Raw genomic sequence first — 25716 nt, 5'->3', positions numbered from 1 at the left:
GATAGCCATTGTTCTATCTGCCGGGAAATCTGGATGGTCTATGGTGAGAAAGTAATCAAGGAGTCAAAGAATACACCCTATTCCTTATTTATTTTTTGCAGTTGAAGAAACTGCTTTGGAAAATTGTTCGAAACTTTTTGAGCTGGAATGCTAGTTGATGTGAAAGTGATAAACATGGTAGCGAGCCAGAGACAGAGTGTAAAAACTGTACAGCCTGTGTGTTTTGCCACCATGTGTGTCAGGCATGAGCTTCCATAGCACTCCCATGTAAGTGACACCACTAGTTGCTTGTTTGTTTATGGTATGCTAGTTGTCTACCTTGACTCCTACAAAAATTGGCAGCCTTTTTCTTGAACATTCAATTGTGCTTGAATTTACTAAGTAGTTACTTATAAACTGTCTTTGTCAAATATGGTGTTTTGATTCTCATGTGTGCATTTGTGGAGCATTTCAGGGTAGTGAAGAGGTAAAGTTATGTCATTTGCTATCTTATTTTAAAAATAAAGTATGAAAAAAAACTATTTATGCATTATTATACAGTATTGTTGATATTACATTGACTTATGTCAGAGTAGGGTTAGACTCGGACTATGTTGCTGAGGTGAGCAACGTGGCCAATGGGCCTATTATTATTTTTTCTTATCAAATAGCATAATAAAATCCAAAATTTGAATTGCATATCTTCTTTATGGTGATGGAAAAAGTGATATTAGTTGTACCTTGTAAGTCATTTAGACAACTAGAAAGTTCTTAGATCTTGTGTTCAAACCTACTGTAGCTTATATATACAGTAAAATATGTTCAAGACGTCTATTACATTTCCTTCTTTTCTTGCCTCATAGTGCTCGTTCAGGACCCAGGAGCCCCTCCTAGCCCTCCGCCGGACTTTGTTTACCCTGGTCCAGAGACTGACCAACCTTGACCTTGATCAGGAAATAGGTCGATGGTGGCTCTCCAGCGCCCGAATTGCAAGAAAGTAGGTCATACATGATATTTTTAACTTTTAAGAAATTTTCAAACACTTGTCTTTTGTTGAAGTTTGTCTATATTTTGCACAACATTTTATTTTAGTTGCTAATCAATTGTCAATTCTAAAGAATCTATAAAGTGGATGAGAGATGATAAGTATGCAATAAGGAAGAATAGGCGCCTTGTCAGGCTATATGCAATGGTTTTCATGTCCCTGAGGTGAAAACTAGGTTGATGACTTAACGTGTTAGTTTATCTTTTTGTTTATATATACTCAGCTAACCTTCCTGCTAACTTCTGATTTATACCTGTTAATAAACAGGCCCAAACTGTTAAACAGGCCCAAACTAAGGAATAAAACCTAAATGTCACTGTCTGATACCAAAACATGAATTCAAATGCTTAGAGTCTTAATAGTCCCGCAAGTTTATATCATTGATTGTTACATACTAAGTTCTAATTCTTTATGAGATTTAACAGTGATGTAAGTTATTGATTATTTTTTCAATATAAGAAATACCACTTATTTTTAGTACATTAAAATACTGACTACATGATGAAAATTGAATGTGTATTGTCTGATTTATCATTTAAACTTTAAGGAGGCTTAATTGTCAACAGATTACCCATTAGATCTACCTTAAAATGTCAACAAATTACCCACCAGATCTACCTTATTTTGTCAGCAAATTACCCATCAGATCTACCTTAAAATGTCAACAGATTACCTATCAGATCTACCTTATTTTGTCAGCAAATTACCCATCAGATCTACCTTAAAATGTCAACAGATTACCCATCAGATCTACCTAAAAATTCTAAATATGATATATTTGGCCAAACTTTTGTTCAGTAAAGAGGAAATTCAAATATGAGGAAATTCAAATGTTTTAGCTTTGAAATATTATGAATAACTTTAAAAATTTTCTTGTGTTTTTTTTTCAGACCTCCTTATCTCAAGGAGATAAATAGATTGTCTAAAAATAAATAGGTCATCTAAAAATGGTCACAAACATCCCACTTTGTTGTCAGACAACAATATTTTAATCTTTGTTCTTAGTGACATGAAATACTTTGGTGTTTAATGCTGTTCAACAAACTATTATTAAATTATAAGATATTAATATTCCATAGTAAATGTACATTAAGAATGTTTGAAAGTAAAAGATTGCCTTTGTCTCAACATATATCAAGACTAACTTGCTAAAACGCAACCCCCTCCCCCCCCCGAAAAAAAAAAGAAGCCAAAAACAAAATTCATACACATAAATACAACAGTTATTTATTGATTCCTTTTGAAATATTGGCAACATAAATGTTCTTGTTTGTTTTAGTTTGTGATCAGCACAATCAGCAAAATAGTTAAAGACTAACCTGCTTAAATTTAAAACATCCCCCCCAGCCAAAAAAATCCAAAAACAAAATTAATAAACATTTAAGTATAACATTCATTTATTGATTCTTTTAAAATATTCTCATTGAAGGTGAAAATATTGGATCCGTTGAATTCCTTACTGACTCCTGCTATCTTTTGTCTGTACTGAACTTGTATCTAATGGCACTCACTGTCCCATCACTCTGGCCCACCCATAGTTTGCCCCGCCCAAAGTACCCCAGGGACCAAGGGGTGTTGTCACACTGATAAATAGTTCGCAAGAGGTCTCCCTCAGCGTTGAGTAAATGCAAGAGTTGACTGACTGCGTCAGCTACAACCGACTGATTCTGTGAGTCAAATGTGATGTCATGAGGTTCAAAGGTTACATCGGTTTTGTGAGGGTAGGTATATTTCAGGGTGCCGTAAGTACCAAACACGAGAACATTTCCTTGGTTTGGTCCTGTCCAGTTCACCACACCGATGTCCCCAGTGTATTGACTGAGTCGAACTTTATAAGGGGACACAATCAGGGGTTTGTTGCCGTTTGTCAATGTTTTGTTGACGCTTTCAATGGTCTGAATTGTCTCCCCTTCCTTGGAATATTTCCTGAGAAATCTTTTGCTGTCTGAATTCACATTGTAATCCCAGGAATCGACCAATGCCACAACGATGGAGTCTGTGTCAAAATGAACACCTATTCCGTATGGATGTAAATCCTCAGTCAGAATAAGCTTGCGGATTGTTCCATCAGAGGAGAACGTTTTAACACAGAATAACTCCGGACAAGAGATGAGTACTACACCTTCTGACGTGATTGCGACGTCGCTCTTTTTGGTGTTTGTTGTGAGGGATCGTAAAACTTTTCCTGACTCTTTGATGAGTTTTATATCTTTTCCTGTATTGTCTCGCAAAAACGCCCGATCTTCCTTGAATGGACATATGCTTGCGATGCCTTTTTCGCACGCTTTGAACTGACACAGGATTTCTGTATCTGCATGGTCCTGCTTTAGGCTACAGGTTCTAGCTGGTTCTACATACTCATAAGGATTTTCCTGGTTTGATTTTTTCACCTCTGCTTCCAGTTTCCCAAACATTTCCTCCAAGTTTTCCTTACGGAGTTCGCCAGCTATGAACTTGTAGTACTGGAAGTCAATTTGGGTGTCCTGGCTGTTTGTGTTGTAGCCGTCGATGGCGTCGTTGATGTTGTTGTACAGACTGAGTACGTTATGGATGTTGTTTCTGTTGATCTCAGCCTTGGCCTGTTTGATCAGGCTGTTGAGCTGGGAGTGACGCCGCTTGACCGTGTGGTGGGCGGTGTGAATCTTGTCCATGTTGGCTTTCTTAGAGTCCTTGATGGTCTTTGTCATTTCATGAATCAGTCGGTCCAGTTCTTCTCTCAGCTCTCTGCCTGAAACATACAGGAATATCTGCTGTAAATAATTTCATTGCAAAAAGACTTTAGATACCTAATTGAAAGATATACTATTCAACATCTTTTTCTAAACAGTTCTTTGTTTTGTCATGTAAATCCTATATCTTACTGAAACTATGAGATCCCCAAATCGAGGCTGATGTGTAATGTGTCCAATCCATTGTTATAATTGCCACTTGAGAATGCTTTTATGTATATAAAGCTACTGTTGACTTACTAATACATTGTATTAGTAAGTCAACAGTAGCTCATGCAGGTGTATACTGTAGATTTCTAATTAAATGCAATAAAATAATATCCCAAAAAAAGTAAAAAAGACTTATTTGGGATTTTAAATTCTCACTTCTTTTTTTTGAACATTTGTAAACTAAATGTGACTCTGATAAAAGTTCTGTGATGGCTACATGTGTAGCAATACAGGGAAGCAGGTATGGAATTTTGAAAAAGTAATAGGTGTTTTTAGCTCACCTGAGCTGAAAGCTCAAGTGAGCTATTCTGATCACATTTTGTCCGTCGTCCGTCTGTCCGTCCGTCCGTCCGTCCGTCCGTCCGTCTGTAAACTTTTTACATTTTGAACTTCTTCTCTAAAACCGCTTATCCAATTTCAACCAAATTTGGCACAAAGCATCCTTATGGGATGGCGAATATAAATTGCAGAAATAAAAATACGATCTGTATTCAAAGCGGAGAAAACCTTGAAACTGTAGAAAAAGGGGGGTGCATTTTTAAAAATCTTCTTCTCAAGAACTACCGAGGCAAATTCAACGTAGTTTAGCATAAATTATCCTTATGGGAAGGAAAATATAAATTGCAAAAATTAAGGTCTAATTCAGTTTCAAATCTGAGTTATTACGAAAATAATGATAAAGGAAAGGCGTGTTTCAGCTTCGGTTCGGTTCGGCATCCGGTAAAATGGGTAGACAAGACTTGGCCTGGTCAAAACAAAAGATTGGCAGTTATTAATCTGCCAATCTCATTAAAATTTCAGGATATTTGATGGACCAGTTATATTTGTATTCGCTGTAAATATTGCCGCAAAATAATGCGTATTTGGAATTGACGATTGCCGATCTACCCCGGCTTTTATTTTGCCACGGCCCGGGTTTGCATACCCATTTTACCAAGACTCATATCCTTTACTTCTAAAACGAGGTTCTTTGTTTAAAGCAGCCATGACATTATACGAAAAAGGGTCGATCTGACTATGATGAATTTGCTTGTTTATGCAACAGTTCGTGTATGAAGGGAAATTTTTGAAACATGCAAAATATATTGGTGCCGATTTTGTGAAGTAAATTGAGGCTAAATATTTCAATGCGTTGACAGATTTCACACATGACGTTGATGTTAGCTTGTACTGATTTTCGTTTCGTATTCATTATTTATGCTTTGTAATTTAACCTGGGAACTCTCGTATTTCGTGATTTTTACATATCAATTCAAACAGAGACTTCGGTAGATCAAACAGTTAACTCTTTACCTGCGCAAATTAAGCAAAATCTGATGTATCAAAAAAGTACTGAAATACAATTCATTCTATCGGTAATTCGGCATTATCTTTTGCGTAATGGTAGATTAATGCAATAGGTTTTGTTGAGATCGATGCTCGGCATTTTCTCGAGTTTATTCAGTTTAAATAGAGTTTGATATCGCTGAAGGAAATATGTAAGTATATATACATGTATATATATGATTCATTTCGAAAAAATAAATTGTGTTCTTTATTTGTTATAGTGCATGCATGTTTCTTGTGTTTAATTGTTTACAATTTCTATTTACTAACCATATTTGAGTGTTAAGCTTCGAATTATAAGCAATTAAGATACAGAGATTTGCTCACAATTCTATGTTTGTACACAGATCTTAAAAACTAAAGATTAAAAAAGTAAAAAATTTGTCAATATTTATTAAGAAAATTTTCAAAGTCTGTTCTTCCAGAAACCAATTTTAACAACTTATTGTATTGTAAACTTAACCTTTTTTCGTCATTATTACTCCTACTGTACATGTGATCCTTGACTGTGTTTGTGTACATTTGTATAAACTGATTTTAAACCTTAAATACCAATTAATGAACTGGTCGTGAGTGAATAAAAGAATTGAAAATCTTAGGCCATTCTTTTTTTCCATTTTAAATGATGAATAGGAAATACCAAGTTAAAAATCTTAAGCTGAATGTAATAAAGTCATGTCAACAAAATATGACTCAAACCTAGGGAAACTGTGAGCTCTGTATCTTGCTACGATTGATGCTGAAATTTTGGTTGAACATTAGAACTTCTATATGAATTAGAGTATGTTAAATACTTGTACAAAAAAAATAAAAGAATGATATTCTGTATATACCTACTCTCTGGGGTCCCCTCATTATACAATAAATAATGTGAAATCTACATCAATTTTGATAGTTTTTCAGACACGAGTAAATAAAAACGACATCTTTAAAACAGTTTCCATAGTTTTGACACATTTCTGTTATGGGGATAAAATAATTATCGCTATTCCTAAGAAAATATCACAGTGGAAAATTATCCTGGTTTGTACGCGAGGTAAATAACAGTCATTTAATTATAATGGAAAACAAATTAAATTTTTGAATGTTTTAATTTGAGGAATTGAGCACATTGAGGTACAATTTTCTTCTTCACATCTATACATGAAGGATTTTTTAAATAAAATACAATAACTATTATATATTTTTTTTAAATACAATAACAAGTAAGTAGTTGATGAGACAAATGTACCTATATGCTCTCATATATTTTGATCGCTTTACAAAGTGTGTGTGTGTGGGGGGGGGGGGGGGGGGGGGCAGAACGAAAATATAGGGAATTGGAAGTTAACAACTTAACAGTGTACCCCTACCAAATGTTTAGTTTTATATCTTGCGTAGGATTTTCTTATTCTGGTAAAAAATAGTATTTCATGAAGGTACAATGTCAAAGATTACGTGTATGCAAAAATAATTGTAAAATTCGAATACTTGACAATATTTATTTTTTGTTATTCTACCGAGGGACCATATGGCACAATATCTTTTGAACGCCAATTGTTGCTCAGGTGAGCGATGTGGCCCCATGGGCCTCTTGTTATCTTTTCTTGTCATTTTATTGCACAGAAAATAAGCATAGAATATAAGTATCATCTCCTAAAACTTAATTAAAATGTTCATTGAAGTGTCCTAGCTATGAATGGCAGCCTTATATAGCAAACATTTCCTGGATTTAAGTGGTTATCAAAAGAAGGAGTCCCTGGGAATTTCCATCGCTCTTTTGATAAATTACTGTGGAATCAGTTTAGTTTATGGAGACCAATTTCATGATCTGATTTTGAGTATGATGAATATAGACTGTGTTTCAAACTTGTTTACTCAGAGCCTCCTGGAATATTTGATTATTTCACATTATTTTCACCTTTTTCTTGCCTTTCTATTGCATAAAAATAAGAGCATCAAAGTATAGGCAGCTGGCTTTAATTTCAGTCAGATATCTGAAATGGTCACTAAAGCTATTAATGGAATCTTTCTGTAAATCATTTCCTTATTCTGAAAGAACAGAGATATGTCATGATGTGCCATTCTGTGTAACATGTATTTTAGAGCTTGCTCTTGCCAGTTGACAAGTAATTAGCAAGGATCAATCTGCTCAGCTAATTATCTCCAATTAGTCAATATAATTGTTCTGAGTTGTCCTAGCTTTTGAGTCATTATCATGAGTGCTGTACCTCACTTTTATTAATAATCTTTTAGATTATGAATACAATTTGTTATTTATTCAACATGTTCAGACACTATTGGCCACTACCTCATGTTGCTTATATCTTTATACTGACTATCCAGTTGACAGTCCACCAGTCTGTCAGTAGACTAAGCAACATCCAGATCAATTCAATTCTGACTCATTTGGCATTTCAGGTATTAATTATCCCCTTGTGCAACTTGCTGCGAAGGGGATATATCATCTCTGCTGTGCGTGTGTGTGTCTTCCTCAGCTTATGGGCAAGATTCAAAGAAAACACTGATGTTTATCAAATGTTGTACACCTCTTAAGTATTGTAAAAGCATTTCAAATCAATTGGTTGAATATTTATTAAAATATTGTTAAAAAAACACCATTTCAGACAGGATTTTTATGATTGACTTGACAATAGACTTATACGGTAGTGGACTGAACGTAAACTTTCAAATCAATAAATTGATATTTAGTTGGATTTAGACCTTGTAAAGGTAAGAAACAAACGTTTGTTTTTAAGTAATGTTGAGTTAAAAGGATTTCCAAAGGAAAAAACTGAAGCAGGAGATTAATATCCTACCAACTTTATATAAACAAGAAGCCGTCTGAGTCGTAGTTTGGACTGTATTTCCCAAATATTAAGAGTGATACAGATTCAGAAGAGACATTGATTAATATCGTCAGCATCAATTATTAGGAATTCATTTGATATTAATTGCTGCATGCAGATCTATAACTGCCAAAGAAATTGGGTTGAAATATGACACTCGAGTTTTCAAGAAAACAGACTACAGATTATATATAGCAAATTTTTATTATAAAACATAAATTTGGGTTTTTTTTATTGTTTGATTTAATGCTTAATGTATGTCACTCTAAATTACTAAACTTTAAAATGTGTGATGTGTTTCTGCTAGTAATAAGAGGAACTCTGCAGCTGCATAAAGGTAACAACCCTCCTCCGAAATATACACACCCCTGAAAATATGGGGATTGAGATAAGGAGATATTATAAATTCAAAGTGGTTTTAAGATACCTGTATCTTTTTTACTTTCATCAAAGTATGTTTATATGCATAATATTGTGGAATCATCATTGTTCAGGGGGGACCAATGTCCGTGGCTCTCGTGGGTAACTTTTGCCCATGAATTTACATCTCCACGAACGTATTAGCATTTGTTTAATATTAATTTATGAAAATTTCCAGAACTTTCTACCATCGAAATTACGTTCCCACAAACCAGGAAAAATTTGGTTGCCCACGAACATTGACCCGCACAAATAAAAATGATTCCACAGTATATGTCCTGATTTTCCACAAAACAAGTTGGTGTATGCCAAATTAATGCATTTCCCCCAAAAATGTTTCATGTCGCGAGGGGATGCTCCGCTCGGTGGTGTCCTTGTTATTTTTATCCTGTTCTATTTGACTCTGTTCTATTTGATTATTGTTGATAATTCATAGTTAATTCAATTCACTTTATCAAGAAATTGTGAAACCTGCCTTCATGTTTTAGCTCTATGCATATTTGACTTAAAGGTCAATTTAAACCTAAGAACTATAGGCTTGACCCCCTGTCTCTGGGGTTGGGACTATACAAGTTTGTTCCCCATATCCTATGGTAACCTTGCCCTCGGTAACAAATTACTGAAATCTTCCATTATAAAATGGACTGCAGTAGATGTGTTGATTATTCTCTGTTGAGAAGTGGACAGGCATAGCCTTCATCCACTGTTGCATTAATATTGATTGCTGGGGTGGATGAAGGCTTTTTCTGTCCACTTCTCAAAATAGAATAATGTTTTAGTGAGGCCCACCTCTGTTCTGTATGGATGTGTTAGTGAGACCCACCTCTGTTCTGTGTGGATGTGTTAGTAAGACCCACCTCTGTTCTGTGTGGATGTGCTAGTGAGACCTACCTCTGTTCTGTATGGTTGTGTTAGTGAGACCCACCTCTGTTCTGTGTGGATGTGTTAGTAAGACCCACCTCTGTTCTGTGTGGATGTGCTAGTGAGACCTACCTCTGTTCTGTATGGTTGTGTTAGTGAGACCCACCTCTGTTCTGTGTGGATGTGTTAGTAAGACCTACCTCTGTTCTGTATGGTGATCAGCAGGCCGTCAGCCTTTAGGTAACAGATTTGCTCCTGCTGTGAGAGTTGTTGCAGCTCCTGCTGTATGGCGGTCAGGCTCTGCTCTGCCACACTCAGGCTGACCAGGAGCTTGCCTTTGTACACCCCCAAGGCCTGGCCGTTGTCTGTGAAACTGTGTCCCTGGTGTAGGATCATACACAGCATGCACACGCTCTTCTCACAGCTGTTACAAACCGCAATGTATTTCTCCTCACGATGAATGCTGCATCCGTCAGGTGATCGGAAAAATGAGGCCATCGTTTTATTTCCTCCAAGATACCTGTCTTGTAATACAATGCATTAATGAACGTCACTCTTTAGGCGGCTTGGATAAGAACACCAATTCTCCTTTTTTGATGGACAAGAAACAAATCACAGGGATTTCTATGGTTTCCTGTACACTCCCAATCCTCGGGAACAGAGTACATCCTGGACCAGGAAGTGAAGTGTACATCTCAGGTGTGCTTCCCCACATCCTGACCCAAGCATAGGTGAGCCATCAACTACAGGTAAACCATCAGCTGCAGGTACTTGCTGGCATCAATTAGTAGGGTGCTTCATCTACCGCACTCTGAGAGAACAATATTATTAATCAAAAATTAGGAATCATTGAACCCTTGCACTGTCTGTCATCTGCTAAAGTGTTCTTAATGATATTGCAGAGAGAGACTTTGATATTAACACTTTCTATTTGAGGAGGAAATATGTACATACCTGCAGGAATTAATGTACACAGATCACTTCCTCCCCGTACCTTTGAAGGCCTTTTTTACTTAAGTACATCAAGAGAATTGACACGAGTGTCTTCCTGGTGATACAAGCTTCACCAATAGCAGGTCATTGTTTGTAACCACTCCTTGGGGAAAACCTCGGCTAATTGTACACTCTGTCAAGATATGTGTGGCAGTATGTTTGTTCAAACGAGTTTGGGGCAATGTAAAGTAAACTGCCACATTGTTTAAAAATGTGTGCCTTATGAAGGCATTCCACTGTTGTGGCAATTGCTTTGATCCTAGAGGCTTCAATGTGTTGTCAAGTGTTTAAAATCATCCAGAGATTAAATGGAAAGAACTTTATTTTTTATTGTTATTTTTTTTTGGGGGGGGGGGGGTGATGTGGACATGAAGTTTCATAGTACATGTATACATTTCTTTCAGATGAAATGTTATTTGAATTTCCCCTATCAATAATTATGCTTATTTTTACCAATACAAATTATTAAATAGGAGCATTTCATTGAAAAAGGGGGGTTTGATTAATGTAGCTGTTAGGTCTAGTTATTTTTCCTTGATAAACTTTAAGCCTGTGCTCTCTGTCTTGAATTAGGATGTATAAACTTGTCAATGGAAAGGGGATGGTAGAGGTTAGGGTCTAGATTTCTTCTAATTGTTAATTAATAAGATTACGATTATGTAAACGTGGTTCAGATGATCTGAGGTGTGTGATATATTTACAGGGCTGGATACCTACAGACCGCCTACAGCTTCCTCCTACAGGCCGCTGACTACAACCTGCCGGAGTTTGTCCTGGAGAAGGCCAAATACCTCAGGGTCAAGGTCAGAGTTAAAATCACTTCATAATATGTTCATGGCAACCAAGAACTTCTATTTAATTCCATGAAGGGATTTCATTGCCTTAAGTATTCAAGTTCAGGTTGCATAAAGTTTTATTAGTATATTGTTTGGAAATGAAAAGAAACAGTGCTGAGAATTTGCTGATTTGGAATTTTATACAGGTGTTACATATCATAATAGATGTACTGAGGTACAGTATTTTAGACAAATTTTACACAATTACTTATTACTCTCCTAGAAATATGCTGATGTGAAATTGTTGGTACATTAGTCATACTCAAAATGTAATAATAGAATAATTTCAATGTTTAGACATTTTATTTAGTGGAATGATTTTGAGTTTTCAGTACATTACACGTATGATGCTTGATGTTTGTTGATTGGGAATATTCCTCTATAGGGTGAGCTTGACCAGGCCCTGAGGTATTTAGAGAGAGGCATGGAGTCTCGTTTTGGCAGCATCGAGCAGCTGTTGGCAGACAAATCAGAAAATGCAAAAACTAAACGCAAAACCTACTCCCAGGTATGTGCAGTAACCTTTGACCCATATCAAGGTTACCGATATTGAGGGGTACATGTAAGTTGGTGATGATTATAAGACTTAAGGAGGCTGGGAGGTCAACAACACATCAGATCTACCTTCAATTTTTAAGGATAATTTGTTTAGCTATTATATATTATTTAGTAAAGAAAAATATCATATAATTTAAATTTAATTTAACTTTAAAGGATTTGAATGTTTTTCCTGTATCTTTATACAGAACTCTTCTTGTTTAGAAGATTTATATAGTCTAACAATCATAACGACCGTACATCCCTCATAGAGTACATTCCTGTCGCGTCTCCTTTTGTTTTTTAGGCCCTGCTCTTACAGTCGCGCTTCAGTGAAGAGACTTCGTGTCTGGAGAGTAATGAGATTTTGAAACTTTATCGTAAAGTGATCAGTGTGAACCCCGACTGGGAGGATGGCCACTTCTACATCGGCAAATACTACGACAAAATCATCACAACGCTGTTGGAGGACAAGCATGATAAAGAAAGAATAAATCCTGCCAAACAATGGTCAGAATTCTTCTGTTCTGTGCCCTACCCCTTGCCCCCCCCCCCCCCCCCCCCCACCACCACTATTGGCAATTGTCAGTATTTAAAGGTCACCCTTATTCACAAAGCATCTGTCAGAATTCATCTTTTTTACTCCAGCCTAATATTACAGTATAAAAGATTAAACCCACCCCTCCTCAAAATACAATTGTGAGAATTCATTATTGAAACCACACTACTACCCCACAGAGTGATGGACAAAATTCACTTACATGGAAGCCCAAAAATACAGAACACAACAAATATTAAAACTTTTCCACACACAGTGTTCAGATGTTATTGAATTTACAAATCTCACCACTTGCTCCGTTTCTTGACCAAATGATATTTTAAAAAACAGGTTTCTTAGAGAAGGGAGGGCAGGCAAACTGCAATTCATAATAGAACCGGGTAATATGTATTTGATAAACATGAAATATCTTAAATATTTGAAACTTTGATGGCATACTCACAAGCTCACCTTTCATTTGCATAATATCAGGGAGGTTGTGACCTTTGTGGTGAAGCACTTTTGGCTGTCGTTGAAGTTCGGGAACCAGTATATCTACCAGTCTCTGCCACGCCTCCTCAGCCTCTGGCTTGACTACGGCGCCTCAGTCGTGGAGGCGGAGAGGAAGGAGAAGGCACGCCAACCTCCAGGGACGCCTCAGTCCAAGAACCTGACCAACATGAAGAAGTCCCTGTCAGACCTAAACGAGGTAATAAAGGCCCGGGTACTGTCAGACCTAAACGAGGTAATAAAGGCACGAGTACTGTCGGACCTAAACGAGGTAATAAAGGCCCGGTAACTGTCGGACCTAAACGAGGTAATAAAGGCCCGGGTACTGTCAGACCTAAACGAGGTAATAAAGGCCCGGGTACTGTCAGACCTAAACGAGGTAATAAAGGCCCGGGTACTGTCAGACCTAAACAAGGTAATAAAGGCCCGGGTACTGTCAGACCTAAACGAGGTGATAAAGGCCCGGGTACTGTCAGACCTAAACGAGGTAATAAAGGCCCGAGTACTGTCAGACCTAAACGAGGTAATAAAGGCCCGAGTACTGTCAGCCTTGTGTTGCACTCTGGAGATTTACCGGTAGATTCAATTGTCATTGACTAGATTTGTTGAAATTATATGGTGGGATGTAAATTTGTGGTGTATTTTATTTGTTGAAAGAATGATTAATGTTTTGTTTTGTTGATTATAATGTATAATCTGCTGGTTCATAAGCTATCCAGTGTTGATTTCATGGTTTCACTTACTTCACAGGAAAAAGTAAATGTTATGCTTCAATGATATGACATTGCAGTTCATTTGTGACCACACACAATGAAGGTTATGGAGATTAAGCCCCAACCAATGGTTATGCTTTCACAGTGTTTCAGATGTAAACAAGTAGTAAGTAGAGGATTCTGTGTCATTGTAGAACATCTCTAAGATGGGCCGGACCCTGGCTCCCTATCAGCTGTACACGGCTTTCTCTCAACTCATCTCCAGAATCTGTCATGTGGAACCGGAGGTTTTCCAGAGACTCAAGGTAGCATACATGGGCATCAATTATTCAAAACATCCGTATGTATGTGCAAAGTTTTCCTCTGTGATTTACAGGTGGACCTACAATGTGTCATTTCCATTGGAAAGGACTTTGTACAATTTTCATCTTTTTGGGTCCTGAAATTGAACATAGTTTGATTTCTCTGATATGCAATGAATTTTTTTGTGTTAAACTTTGAAGAAATTCCGCTGGATTTGTAATCCCAAAATGGCATTCCCAGAGGTTATGCTTCATATGTTAGAATTTAATCTTAAATGAAAGTTTTAATAAATATATTTTTAAAAAATAGATACGAATTTACTCTATTCAGAGTTGTCTCTCTTATAAGAGGGACAAGGTACCTTAAGACAGGTGTAAAACATGAACCTTCCGAGTCCTCAGGTGGTTATTGTTTACTGTAGATTAGTAATTAAATGCAAGGAATTAATGTATGCATAAAATCGCGAGAAGCACATCTTGCAGATTTTAAAATCTTGCTTTTATATTTCAGACAAATGTAAAACTAAATGAAACTATCATAAAAATTTGGTGTTTGCTATATTATGTTCTTGCAATTTGATGCAAAACAGTTGAATCTTGGAATGAATTACTTGTTTAAGATAAGGACTCTACAGTACTTACTAATTAATTTATTTTACAGGACCTGATAGCAAACATTTTTGTGTCGTTTAACCAGCAGTCTATCTGGATGATGATGGCCATCTCCAAGGTGATTCCTTTTACTAAGTATACTTGGCCCCAAAAATTAATCTTCATTTTTTAAGGCCAAGTATGATTGTCATGCTGCATGCAGGGTTTCTTACAAAATTGTTCCCCTTTTGACATCACAATAAAATCAATGCTACATTGCCTACAGAAACTTATCATTGATTTTTCTTGGCCTTACTCGTCTATCTAGAGATTTGTGACCAATCTTGATTTTGTAGTCAGTAGGGAACTTTACTTGCTGTACTTCTGTATGAGGAATAACTGTGATCTATGTTATTCCTAATGAATATGGAAACTAATTTGAGATAAAATGATATAATGACTTGATCTTGAAGATGTTGTTAGTATGTTTACACTGTTACCGATCATTATTTATAATTCTGTCTGTCTTGCAGTCATCCTACCCAGTAAGGAAACAGAGGTGTCAGGATATCTTTGCCACTGTGAAGTAAGTAGATGAGTTACCTAATGTAAAAGTGATTATTTATGCATGGGGACAATTTACACTAGTAACGCAGTAGGCTTAAAACTGCATAAATACCCCTGTGAGTATGGTTCCGAAAATTTAAACTTTAAAGAGGTAAATTCACACAACCGAATCTAATATACATGTGTATTGTTTGACTATAGAAACACGTTCTTGACCACTAGAGTAAAGAACCAGTTTTACAGTACATGTATTTTTAAAATATATAGTGACAGTTCTAGGGAGGAAGTCAGCTTTCCAGAACTTCTTTTTATTGGTTTATATCTTTGGATTTATTTTGACATGTGACAATATTTTTACAGAATGATTGATCCTGAGCAGAACAAGTTTATCCATGTAAGTTAATCATAAAGTTTATCCATGTAAGTCTATCATCAAGTTTATCTGTGTAAGTCTATCATCCAGTTTATCCATGTAAGTCTATCATCAAGTTTATCCGTGTAAGTCTATCATCAAGTTTATCCGTGTCAGTCAATCATCAAGTTTATCCATGTCAGTCTATCATCAAGTTTATCCATGTAAGTCTATCATCAAGTTTATCCGTGTCAGTCTATCATCAAGTTTATCCGTGTCAGTCTATCATCAAGTTTATCCGTGTAAGTCTATCAAGTTTATCCGTGTAAGTCTATCATCAAGTTTATCCATGTAAGTCTATCATCAAGTTTATCCATGTAAGTCTATCATCAAGGTTATCCATGTAAATCTATCATCAAATTTATCCATGTAAGTCTATCATCAAGTTTATCCATGTAAGTCTATCATCAAGTTTATCCATGTAAGTCTATCATCAAGTTTATCCATGTAAGTCTATCATCAAGTTTATCTGTGTCAGTCTATCATCAAGTTTATCCATGTAAGTCTATCAAGTTTATCCATGTAAGTCTATCATCAAGTTTATCCATGTAAGTCTATCACCAAGTTTATCCATGTAAGTTTATCATCAAGTTTATCCGTGTAAGTTTGTCATCAAGTTTATCCATGTAAGTCTATCATCTAGTTTATCCATGTAAGTCTATCACGAAGTGTATCCATGTAAGTTTATCATCAAGTTTATCCATGTAAGTCTATCATCAAGTTTATCCATGTAAGTCTATCATCTAGTTTATCCATGTAAGTCTATCATCAAGTTTTTCCATGTAAGTCTACATGTATCATTCATCAAGTTTATTTACGTAAGACTATCTCTTTGTTCTCCTGTCTGGCATTGCTATAGTTCAGTTTAGAGACACAGCAATTACATAGAATTTTATACATAATTGTTATGTCAGACAATTGTTCATGTCAAAATCTTATTAATTTAATGGAATACCTGTATTTCTATTTTTAAAAAAACTTTCTGATCTCCTATACAATTCATGCATTATTTTGTATTTACAAACACATCAAGCTTATGCTCAAGTTAAAAGCAATGAACCCTTTCTTATTTTAGAGGCCAAACAAATTAATCATAAGATTTTTAGAACAAATTTAAACAATAAAATGCATCATTCAGGTATTTTGTTTTTATTGCAAGATTAGCAATAGGGAATAAACTCAATTTTCACATATAACTTCAATTGAAAAAAGAATAAGGTACCGTATTCCCTTATTGTGACAATGTCTAAGAAATACAGAACACTTGTTGACCATTGTGTAGTATTTTTTGATTTTCCCCAGGATTCCACCAATAAACTTTTTAAAAATGAAGACTTGTAGACTACTGTGGAATCATTTAAATTTTGGGGGGCCAATTTCATGGATTGCAGGTTTTTTGCATATTCCTGGGGATGTAATTTCGTAGATGAATCGGTTTTCAGTTTCAGTAAGAAAACTCTTTCTAAAGTTTTCGTTGAGGATGTCAATTTGTAGGGAAGGGCTACCCACGAATACCACAAAAATTGAGCCACCACAAATTTTAATGATTCCACAATATGAGTTAACATTTTGTTGTTTATGGCGGTTCCCCAGGACGCCACCAAGCTGACTGAGAGGCTTCTGGAGCTGTGTGAGAAGGACATCAGGGGGACCAATGTTCTGAGCATCACCAACCACTTCAGGCCACTCAAACGGCTGCTGGAGGACAAGTACGGAGTCTATTGTGTTAACTGTCAACCCACTCAGTACTCAAATACTGTAGATTCCTTAATTCCGCAATCCTGCTGTTTTATATCAAAATGCAATTATAAATTTGTTAATGCAGAACTTTTATCCTAACTCTTATAGTTTTATCCCTCAGAAAATAAATGTTAGATCTACAAAGGGTGCTTCTCACAATTTTAAACGGATCTTAATTCATCACGTTCAAATAGGAATTTACAGTACTCAAATTCTTGTTCCATATATAAAATAATGTAAACATTTTATCATCAAATTGATAGACATATGATCAGTCTTTACATTTTATAAAAAGATCAGATCCTGTGTTCAGAAGCTGTAACCTTAGTTCAACCTTATTTATTTCATACCAGTGACTTTCAATTGTCAAAATCCCCCATCAGATGATGTAACCTTGCTTTACTGTTATTTCTTTACCAATGACTTAGATTTATTCCTTATATATATATTTTTATTATATGCTAAATCTCAAAATTCCTCCACTTTCAAGTTTAATCCACTATCAAATTATGAAACAGAATTGGTAAAGAATTTGTATAATCATCAATGTTTGCATCTAAAAAAAACCTTCAGTTAATGTTGTGTATTTTATTTTTCTCTTTAAGGGACTTTGGGCCCATCCTCCTGCCCCTACAGTCTGCGATGAGGGTGACCCTCCCCAGCACCCCCGGTAGTCACGTGGACCACAACCCCTTTCCCACAGACCCCATCTTCCTCCAAGGCTTTGAGGACGGGGTAAGTACAGAACCTTGTCCATCACTCAACCAACAGGTTCTTATCAACAGGTGTGTTTCACCCAATACACACCTAAATTGTGGCTCTCTTCAAAACCATCTCTGTCACTCAACCAACAGGTGCTTGCCAACAGGTGTGTTATTTCACCAGATACACACCTGAATTGTCTCTCTTCAGAACCTTCTCTGTTGCCCAACCAACAGGTGCTTGTTATTTACAGATGTGTCATGTCTGCTGATATACCCCTGACTTATGTTTTACTTCAAAATGTTCTCTGTTGCTCAGTCAACAGGTGCTTGTCAACAGGTGTGTTGTTTTACCTGATACACACCTGAATTGTGTCTCTTCAGATTGAGGTCCTGCCCTCCTTGCAGCGCCCTAAGAAGATCACGATGAACGGCAGCGACGGGAAGCTGTACACCATGCTGTGTAAACCAAAGGTAGGGAAGGGGCAGATAACTCAGATACTGGGGCTTCTTCTCTTGGTTTTGAAAATTAAAACATGTACTGTATGGGATTGCTATATTGTAAGTTAAAAATTATAAGGTTATAGTCGCATTCAATTGCAAGGAAAGATAGATATGAAGAGAATCTTACATGAGTGTTCCTGTTAAAGTCATGAAAGTCATGAAGAGAATATAACAAGTGTATTGATATGAACAAGTACATTAACAGAATTTTCATATTGGTGTCTGTTAGCAAAGAACACTGTAACATAAACTGACTGATGTTTGTGTGTTACAGGATGACTTGCGTAAGGATTGTCGTTTGATGGAATTCAACGCTCTTGTCAACAAGTTCTTGAGCAAGGACCCTGAAGCACGGAAAAGGGATCTGCACATCAGAACCTACGTAAGATCTTCCCTCATTGATTTTATTCTGGTTGGTTATAATCGATGTCATTGATTCTTATCCAGGGAAATTATATTCCATTGTAAAGTATTAAATTATATAGAAAATACAGTAATAACCAGGTTTTTACGCTTTCAGTCTGTTGTCCCATTAAATGAGTACTGCGGACTCTTAGAGTGGGTCAACAACACACAGGGACTACGCCACATTCTGCTCAGGATGTACAAGGAGCGAGGAATCTACTTCAGCGGCAAGGAACTCCAGGCCATGACCCCTAAACAGGAAAGTCCCCTGGAGTAAGTACCGGGTAGTATCCCCTTAGATCCAAAGAAACCCCATCTACTCACATTTCCCTTTCTTCTTCAAGGCAGATGTAGTCCAGTTATATGTGTTGTTATTTATAAGAAAATATGTAGAAACTAGATGAATCTTAAAACTAAATAAAGCAAATGAAGTATTTTTTTTGTAACCACCAAGTCAGTTTTTAACCGTTGATCATTTAGTCAAATGTTCATGATTTCCAAGTCATACACTTAACAAGTCCAACAGATATACTGTTTATACAGGGTTATTTTTGCCCCGTGTAATTTAGGCCTTTCTACATTTGCAAACAGTTTCGCCCCGTATTGAATTTGCCCAGACACAGCTGTGTTTGAAGAGAAATAATTGATGACATTGGAATTTGCCCATTCTTATGTTTGCCGAATGACAACGAGGGCGAAAGGGGCGAAAATAAAACGGGGGCGAATATTTCCCTCAATAAAGTAGCTCCTTGATTTATAATTGCCCTTACCATTGAGTTGATAACAGTTTGATCAGTGGTGGTTGACAATGTGTACAATAGTCATACATATGTTTGTAGTTTCAAGAAGAGGGTGTTCAGAGAGAAGTTCCTGGCCAAGCACCCACCCGTCTTCAAGGAATGGTTCCTGCAAACCTTCCCTGACCCCACCTCCTGGTGAGTGCCTCTCGAGTCTGTCCCCACTGCTACGTGGGACTTGTAGGCTTGAGAATAGAGTATATCTGGGTTTTTTCGTGAGTCACAACATTTGCGAAATTGGGGGAAATATGTAGCATTTTTAATCTGCGTCAGTCAATTTTTGCAATTTTAAAAGTTTCTTATAGAAAATAATACAAGACATAATTACTGCTTATTCAATATTTTGCGATTTGGCAGAGATCGCAAAAAAAAATTAATTAGATAATCACGAAAATTACTGGATATACGGTAGTTTGGACTGTACATGTAGCTCACTTTAATGTGTGTTTTATGGTTTCATCAATAATTGTTTACACCAGAATTCACAGATTTTATCGTTGAGTCTATCAACAAAATCAGATATTTATTGAAGGATAAAAATGTCATTTTTACAAAAAAATTATGCAGACTTGTATGATCATTTAAACCACACTATACTCCTTTAGGATTTGTTAATTCTATGACAGTCGTTCTTAGTGCAACAGTGGTTTTCTGAGTATAGCTTAATAACTTTACAAGGATCTGTGTATTTGGAGTAGGAAGTCAAACACTTTTTAAATATAAATAAGAAAAATTTTAAATCTCTAAAAAGCTGTGAATTAAGCATCATGTACCATTATTGTTCAGGTACAATGCTCGGCTTGCATACGCCCGGACTTCTGCTGTCATGTGTATGGTGGGCTACATCCTGGGTCTTGGTGATCGTCACGGAGAAAACATACTGTTTGATTCCACCTGCGGAGACTGTATCCATGTAGATTTTAACTGCCTATTTAACAGGGTGTGTAGACATGCATGTACTTATCAAATCTTTGTTCATAAAACATGAAAGTTAACATCAGATCAGCATTGTTGATCGAGTCTCACATGTAAAATACACGAATGCTCTGTTTATGTATAGGGAGAGACATTTGATTGGCCAGAAAAGGTGCCATTCCGTTTGACCCAGAACCTGGTGGATGCTCTTGTGAGTAATATTCCTGTTTTCTCTAGCTGTAAAATTACTTTTAAATTAATATGATTTTAGTTTTTTAGAAGTCCAGGTCATGTATATTGCTGATTGAGTTCTGGGTTTTTTCAGGGACCTTTGGGAATAGAGGGGATTTTCCGAAGGTCGTGCGAGGTCACTCTGAGAGTAATGCGAGATCAGATGGATCCTCTCATGAGGTTTGTCTTACATGTACCTGTATTTAGTGTATGCAATAATTTGTGTCATTAAATGGATGCCAAGAGAGAAATGTTGTCATACAAGATACCAAGAACCTTAATGTGTACATGTATTTGACAATAAACAATATTTTTCTTTACAATTCAAGTATTGGAAATCCTTAAAAAAATATATTGCATAGAAAAATTGCCCAGTATACATAGGAAGAATATTTTCTGAATAAAGTTTTGTTTTTAAATAAACAGAACACAGATATTATCAACATTTTCCAATAGGAAAGAATTTATCTGGTGATTAATGCAATTTATTAACTTTGTTTTCAGTGTGCTACGAACCTTTATCCATGACCCATTGGTGGAGTGGAGGAGAAAATCCAAGACTCAGAAAATGAATCCGGCGGATACAGAGTTAGCCCAGGGAGAGATTCACAACGACCAGGTATAAAGGGTTATCCATAGGGAGGATTCACACAGAAGTCCACTCCTTGAATGAAAACGTTATAGAATCTGGTCCCAATACTAAAGTTGCAACTAAGAATGCTGTTTGTATTTGACTGAGGGGTAGGGTAGTTTGTCTGTAACAATGTTTTAATTCAACTTCAGGCCCTGGTCCATGTACAGAACATTGAATCTCGTCTGAAGGGGATCAGGCGGGGCACGATGCAGAAACCCAGAAGTGTGGCCCTCTCAGTGGAGGGGCATGTCAATTACCTGCTACAGGTAAAGTCAATCTAATTAAAATTAGATGTTTGATCCGCTCGCTTACTCGCTACACAAACGTTTGTGTAGCGAGTAAGCGAGCGGATCAAACATCTAATTTTAATTAGATTGCAGGTAAAGTGAAATGTCAATTACCTGCTACAGGTAAAGTGAAATGTCAATTACCTGCTACAGGTGAAGTTAAATATTAATAACCTGCTACAGGTGAAGTTAAATATTAATAACTTGCTACAGGTGAAGTTAAATGTCAATTTCCTACTACAGGTAAAGTCAAATGTCAATTATCTACTACAGGTAAAATTAAATATGAATTATCTGCTTAAGGTAAGGTAAAGGGTTGTTGAAGGGGTTTGTTCCCGTTTTGCACACATTTGAAAATTAGGTATCGAAAAAATGTGTGCGAAACGGGAATTTTACCAGGTGAGTTAATTGCTTAATTGCTATAGTCTATATCACAGTTCCAGTGAGGGCAATTGATAATAAAATAAATAAAACATATCTACTCGCAATTGATATTTACATTTATTACATGTTACAATATAACTTGCATAAAAACACATTTACATATAATTGACATCCATATTCTTGAATTTAATTTCAATGACAATGACAATTTCTTTATTCTCTGAACTGCATAAATTACAGTGTTGAGAAAAATCACACAAAAAATTTGAACAATAATACATATTACATTGGCGGATCCAGAGGGGGGGTTCCGGGGGTTGGAACCCCCCCTTTCTCTGGGACATATGATTTTTTTTTAAAACGTTTAACGCCTATTTAAAGGCAATTTTCCCCATTTATAATAGAAATACTGTAATTATCTCTAATAAATGCTTTTAAAATTGCTTATTTAAAGAATTTCGTACTGCGTCCCATAATTTTGTTCTTATATGAAAAAACCCTATCGATTTTTTATCGAAATAAAGTACATTGAACTCCCCCTCAGTTACTTCACTGAGTAAACATGTGGAAAATTAACGAAAAAATACATAAATTAAGCAGTATCGCTAAAAACACAGATATATAATAACATCTACAATGAATCTTCTACTCATTTTTTTTTAATTGATTATAGTTCATAGTTTTGAACTGACGAACCATCGAGTAAAACGAAGTTCAAGTACGAGTACACGCATTCGTTTTACTTTAAAAAGCCGCTTTCAAATGTATTGTTCAGTTAATTAATTAAAGTAATTATAATATATGAATTTTACTTCGTTTCATACGAAAAATACAAAGAAAATTACATGACCCGCTTATGCGGGTTATGCTATTTTTCTGGAATGCTAGCTACTTTCATACTGTCCTTTACAAAAATTTAGATTATTGATAATCAAAATTTGTACATGACAATTGTCATGTTGTATATTTTATTTGTTAAAAATAAAATATATCGGAAAGGACAATACCCACATGAAACACAAAAGAAAGCCTTTTTTGTTTTGTTTCCAAGAATCGGAAATTCTGTAACAAAAATACCGTGTAAAGGGTTTATATATATTTTCCATTATGAAAATGCCCAACTTTTCAAAACTTTTCTAAATATGATTGCGTGTGTACTAGTGCCGGATGATGTAACGCATCCATTACAGAGGTCACATCAAGTTCCCTGGGACGACAATTGCGTTTACCATTGTATTACACACGTACCATTTATTCAGCAGATAAATTATCCCCTTTCTTTTGTCATATCCTATCATTTAGATCTTTATTTACGAAGACAATCGATAGAAATCAAAATCGATAAATAGTTCAGAATTTAAAAACATGAAAGACATAAAAAAAATTACCAAAATATTCATTTTTATAATAGTTTGCCGTAATTAGTCTGAGTTATTTTTTGTTTCTTAGTGTTTCTTTTCTATTAAGCAGGGGCGCACTTTCTCATTGCTGGAGACTTGGGTTTCTTGAGGCTAGATATTATGCAAATCTTTCTTACCTAGACCGAAACGGCAAAACGCTCAATAATGCAGTGCACTCTGCTGTTGAAATATATATGAAATAGATAGTGAAGAGATAAATGTTTATCCAATACGGTTGTATACGCACGGAAATCGTTCAAAAAGTCCTTATTTATTGACAAATAATGAATTTTGTACATATTGGTTTTCATCAAATGGAACCCCCCCTTTTCCAAATTGCTGGATCCGCCTCTGTATTATACATACATTGCATGCATTGGAGTGACAATGCAAAAGTGAAAAAAAAGGAAAAAGGAAAAAAGTATGATTAGCAATTAACCTAGAGAGCTAACTCTCTCAATTATAACTTTAATGAATTTACACAGATTAATCAAAAAATTTTTATTATTAGTATTAAAGAGTTGCTGAAATTTGTAAACATTTGGTTGTGTGTAGAAGTATGAAGGTATGTGTAAAACTCTCTTATCTTTAATTGTTATATCTGTATAATGAAATAAATAATGAAATTCAACTCCTATCTCAATACAGTTACATATGGTACAGATACGGTTTTTACGAGGTATATCATGCCATCTACCTACCTTCAGACGTCACGAACAATTTCATTAATCTATTTAAACAAGAAAGATTACTGCAAAACTATTGTATATGTAGTGCTTTTGATTAACTTGCTGTCTATATGAAGTACATGTACATGTAACAAGTTTGAAGAGAAAATATATTTTAATATTGAATTATTGGTTTTGCTGACATAAATGGAGGAAATGTGTTTAGTGAAAACGCTGCTAAATATTTTTCAGTTATGCTATGGCTTGAATAGTCGAAGAAAATAGACAAATTGTTTAATGATAAATCAGCAATTTTTTATGCTTCAAAAACTGTAAAGATATTTTCACAAAATCTATCAAATGTAGACCTACATGTAATTCATGCATGGTCAACCTTCTTCAGTTTGAAGTTTATGGAATCCATATCAAAATTATTATTTTAGTCGGAATTTTTGTGCTTCATGTATTTAGCTACTGATTTGAAAAAAAAACCCCAGAAAGTGGCCTGCGATATACTAAAGCGGTGACGTCATAAGAAATTACCGAATCAATATTAAAATTATTATTTTTGTCGAAATTTTTTGTGCTTCATGTATATAGCTACTGATTTGAAAAACCAGAAAGTTACCCGCAATATATACTAAAGCGGTGGTGTCATAAGAACGTTAACTACTGTCAAGTTGTAAAAAGAGACACGGATATACTGGTCACTTGAAAAAGGCAAATTTATACATGAAGTTTTCTGATTACAAAATTGAATCAGCTTCCAGTTGGCTTGGAACCAGAATTTTCCCTCAATATTCATTTAATTTTACATTTAAGATAAATAGACAAAAATGTAAAAGTCAAATCATCTAATCATTATTTTTCTTATCAGTGAGCGGAAATTTAAGACTAAAAATATCATTATCTTTATTTTATCAAATGAAAAAAATGGTGAGTTATTAGTAATCAGATTGCTCATTTGTACAGAGATGTTTGTACTTTTTTACAGGAGGCTACTAGCCTTGACAATCTCTGTCAGATGTACATTGGATGGGCAGCATACTTGTAAACGTACATCAAATGGACAGCATTCCCAGTATATGTACTTGTAAATGTAAATGGAATGAGCAGCACACTTGTAAAAGTACGTTGGATATGCAGCAACTTGTAAACACAATGAATTGTCTAGTAAACCTCTAGAAAACAGGGAACCATTGTTGTGCCTTATAATATGTTGATCTTTTTTTTGGGGTGCAGATAACGCCAAAAAGTATATAGACTTATTGTATGTAACCATCAGATATATGTGGTACATGTATATGGAGAGAATGAAATGGAATATTCATTGATTTGTTGTTTTGTTAACTTGATAAAACATAATGTTATTTTTTTTAATTGTTATACATTTTGTTTGTAACTACAATTTTTTTTACATAAAAAATAAATCATGAAAGATGGAATTGTTTTTATTTGATAAGTTACATGTATTTAGTGTGCCATATTCCATGCCTGAGTGAATCTGATCCACCCTCAAACAAGAGTTCAGGTTCACTTGTTGCAGTAGAGCTTCATTTTTTGTCCCCTGTGATCTGGTTCGTTGTTCATGTCTTAAAATAGTGGGGGGGGGGGGGGGGGGGGGGGGGGGGGGGTACTCCAGGAGTTGTCCCC

General features: G+C 35.6%; 2 protein-coding genes across 8 annotated transcripts in view; one reads left to right on the top strand and one right to left on the bottom strand.

The window, feature by feature from the left end:
- Positions 1–25508, top strand: part of LOC128175947 (serine/threonine-protein kinase ATR-like) — a 129741-nt gene extending 104233 nt beyond the window's left edge. For 6 of the 7 annotated variants that reach the window (XM_052841871.1, XM_052841872.1, XM_052841873.1 and 3 more), the window contains 21 exons: positions 843–976; positions 11095–11194; positions 11613–11735; positions 12072–12274; positions 12795–13011; positions 13720–13830; positions 14489–14557; positions 14952–15004; positions 15346–15379; positions 16991–17106; positions 17743–17872; positions 18223–18312; positions 18617–18724; positions 18863–19020; positions 19587–19682; positions 20331–20484; positions 20605–20670; positions 20785–20870; positions 21195–21309; positions 21474–21590; positions 25058–25508. In XM_052841871.1, coding sequence (XP_052697831.1) covers positions 843–976; positions 11095–11194; positions 11613–11735; positions 12072–12274; positions 12795–13011; positions 13720–13830; positions 14489–14557; positions 14952–15004; positions 15346–15379; positions 16991–17106; positions 17743–17872; positions 18223–18312; positions 18617–18724; positions 18863–19020; positions 19587–19682; positions 20331–20484; positions 20605–20670; positions 20785–20870; positions 21195–21309; positions 21474–21590; positions 25058–25117 — 2340 coding nt within the window. In that variant the 3' untranslated portion in view covers positions 25118–25508. Of the gene's footprint in view, positions 1–842; positions 977–11094; positions 11195–11612; positions 11736–12071; positions 12275–12794; positions 13012–13719; positions 13831–14488; positions 14558–14951; positions 15005–15345; positions 15380–16990; positions 17107–17742; positions 17873–18222; positions 18313–18616; positions 18725–18862; positions 19021–19586; positions 19683–20330; positions 20485–20604; positions 20671–20784; positions 20871–21194; positions 21310–21473; positions 21591–21704; positions 21765–25057 lie in introns of all 7 variants that reach the window. The other variant, XR_008242737.1, reaches the window with a different exon arrangement.
- LOC128175954 (uncharacterized) lies at positions 2226–10686 on the bottom strand. Its single transcript, XM_052841886.1, has 3 exons — positions 10353–10686; positions 9599–10209; positions 2226–3752 (listed from the first exon to the last, which is right to left on the bottom strand). Exons 2-3 carry the CDS (start codon positions 9894–9896, stop codon positions 2494–2496), a joined length of 1557 nt encoding a protein of 518 aa, XP_052697846.1. The 5' UTR covers positions 9897–10209; positions 10353–10686; the 3' UTR covers positions 2226–2493.
- Positions 25509–25716: the final 208 nt, after the last annotated feature.

The sequence above is a fragment of the Crassostrea angulata genome, chromosome 3, assembly GCF_025612915.1.
Source record: "Crassostrea angulata isolate pt1a10 chromosome 3, ASM2561291v2, whole genome shotgun sequence".
Taxonomy (NCBI): domain Eukaryota; kingdom Metazoa; phylum Mollusca; class Bivalvia; order Ostreida; family Ostreidae; genus Magallana; species Magallana angulata.
This window is presented reverse-complemented; position numbering and strand designations above follow the sequence as displayed.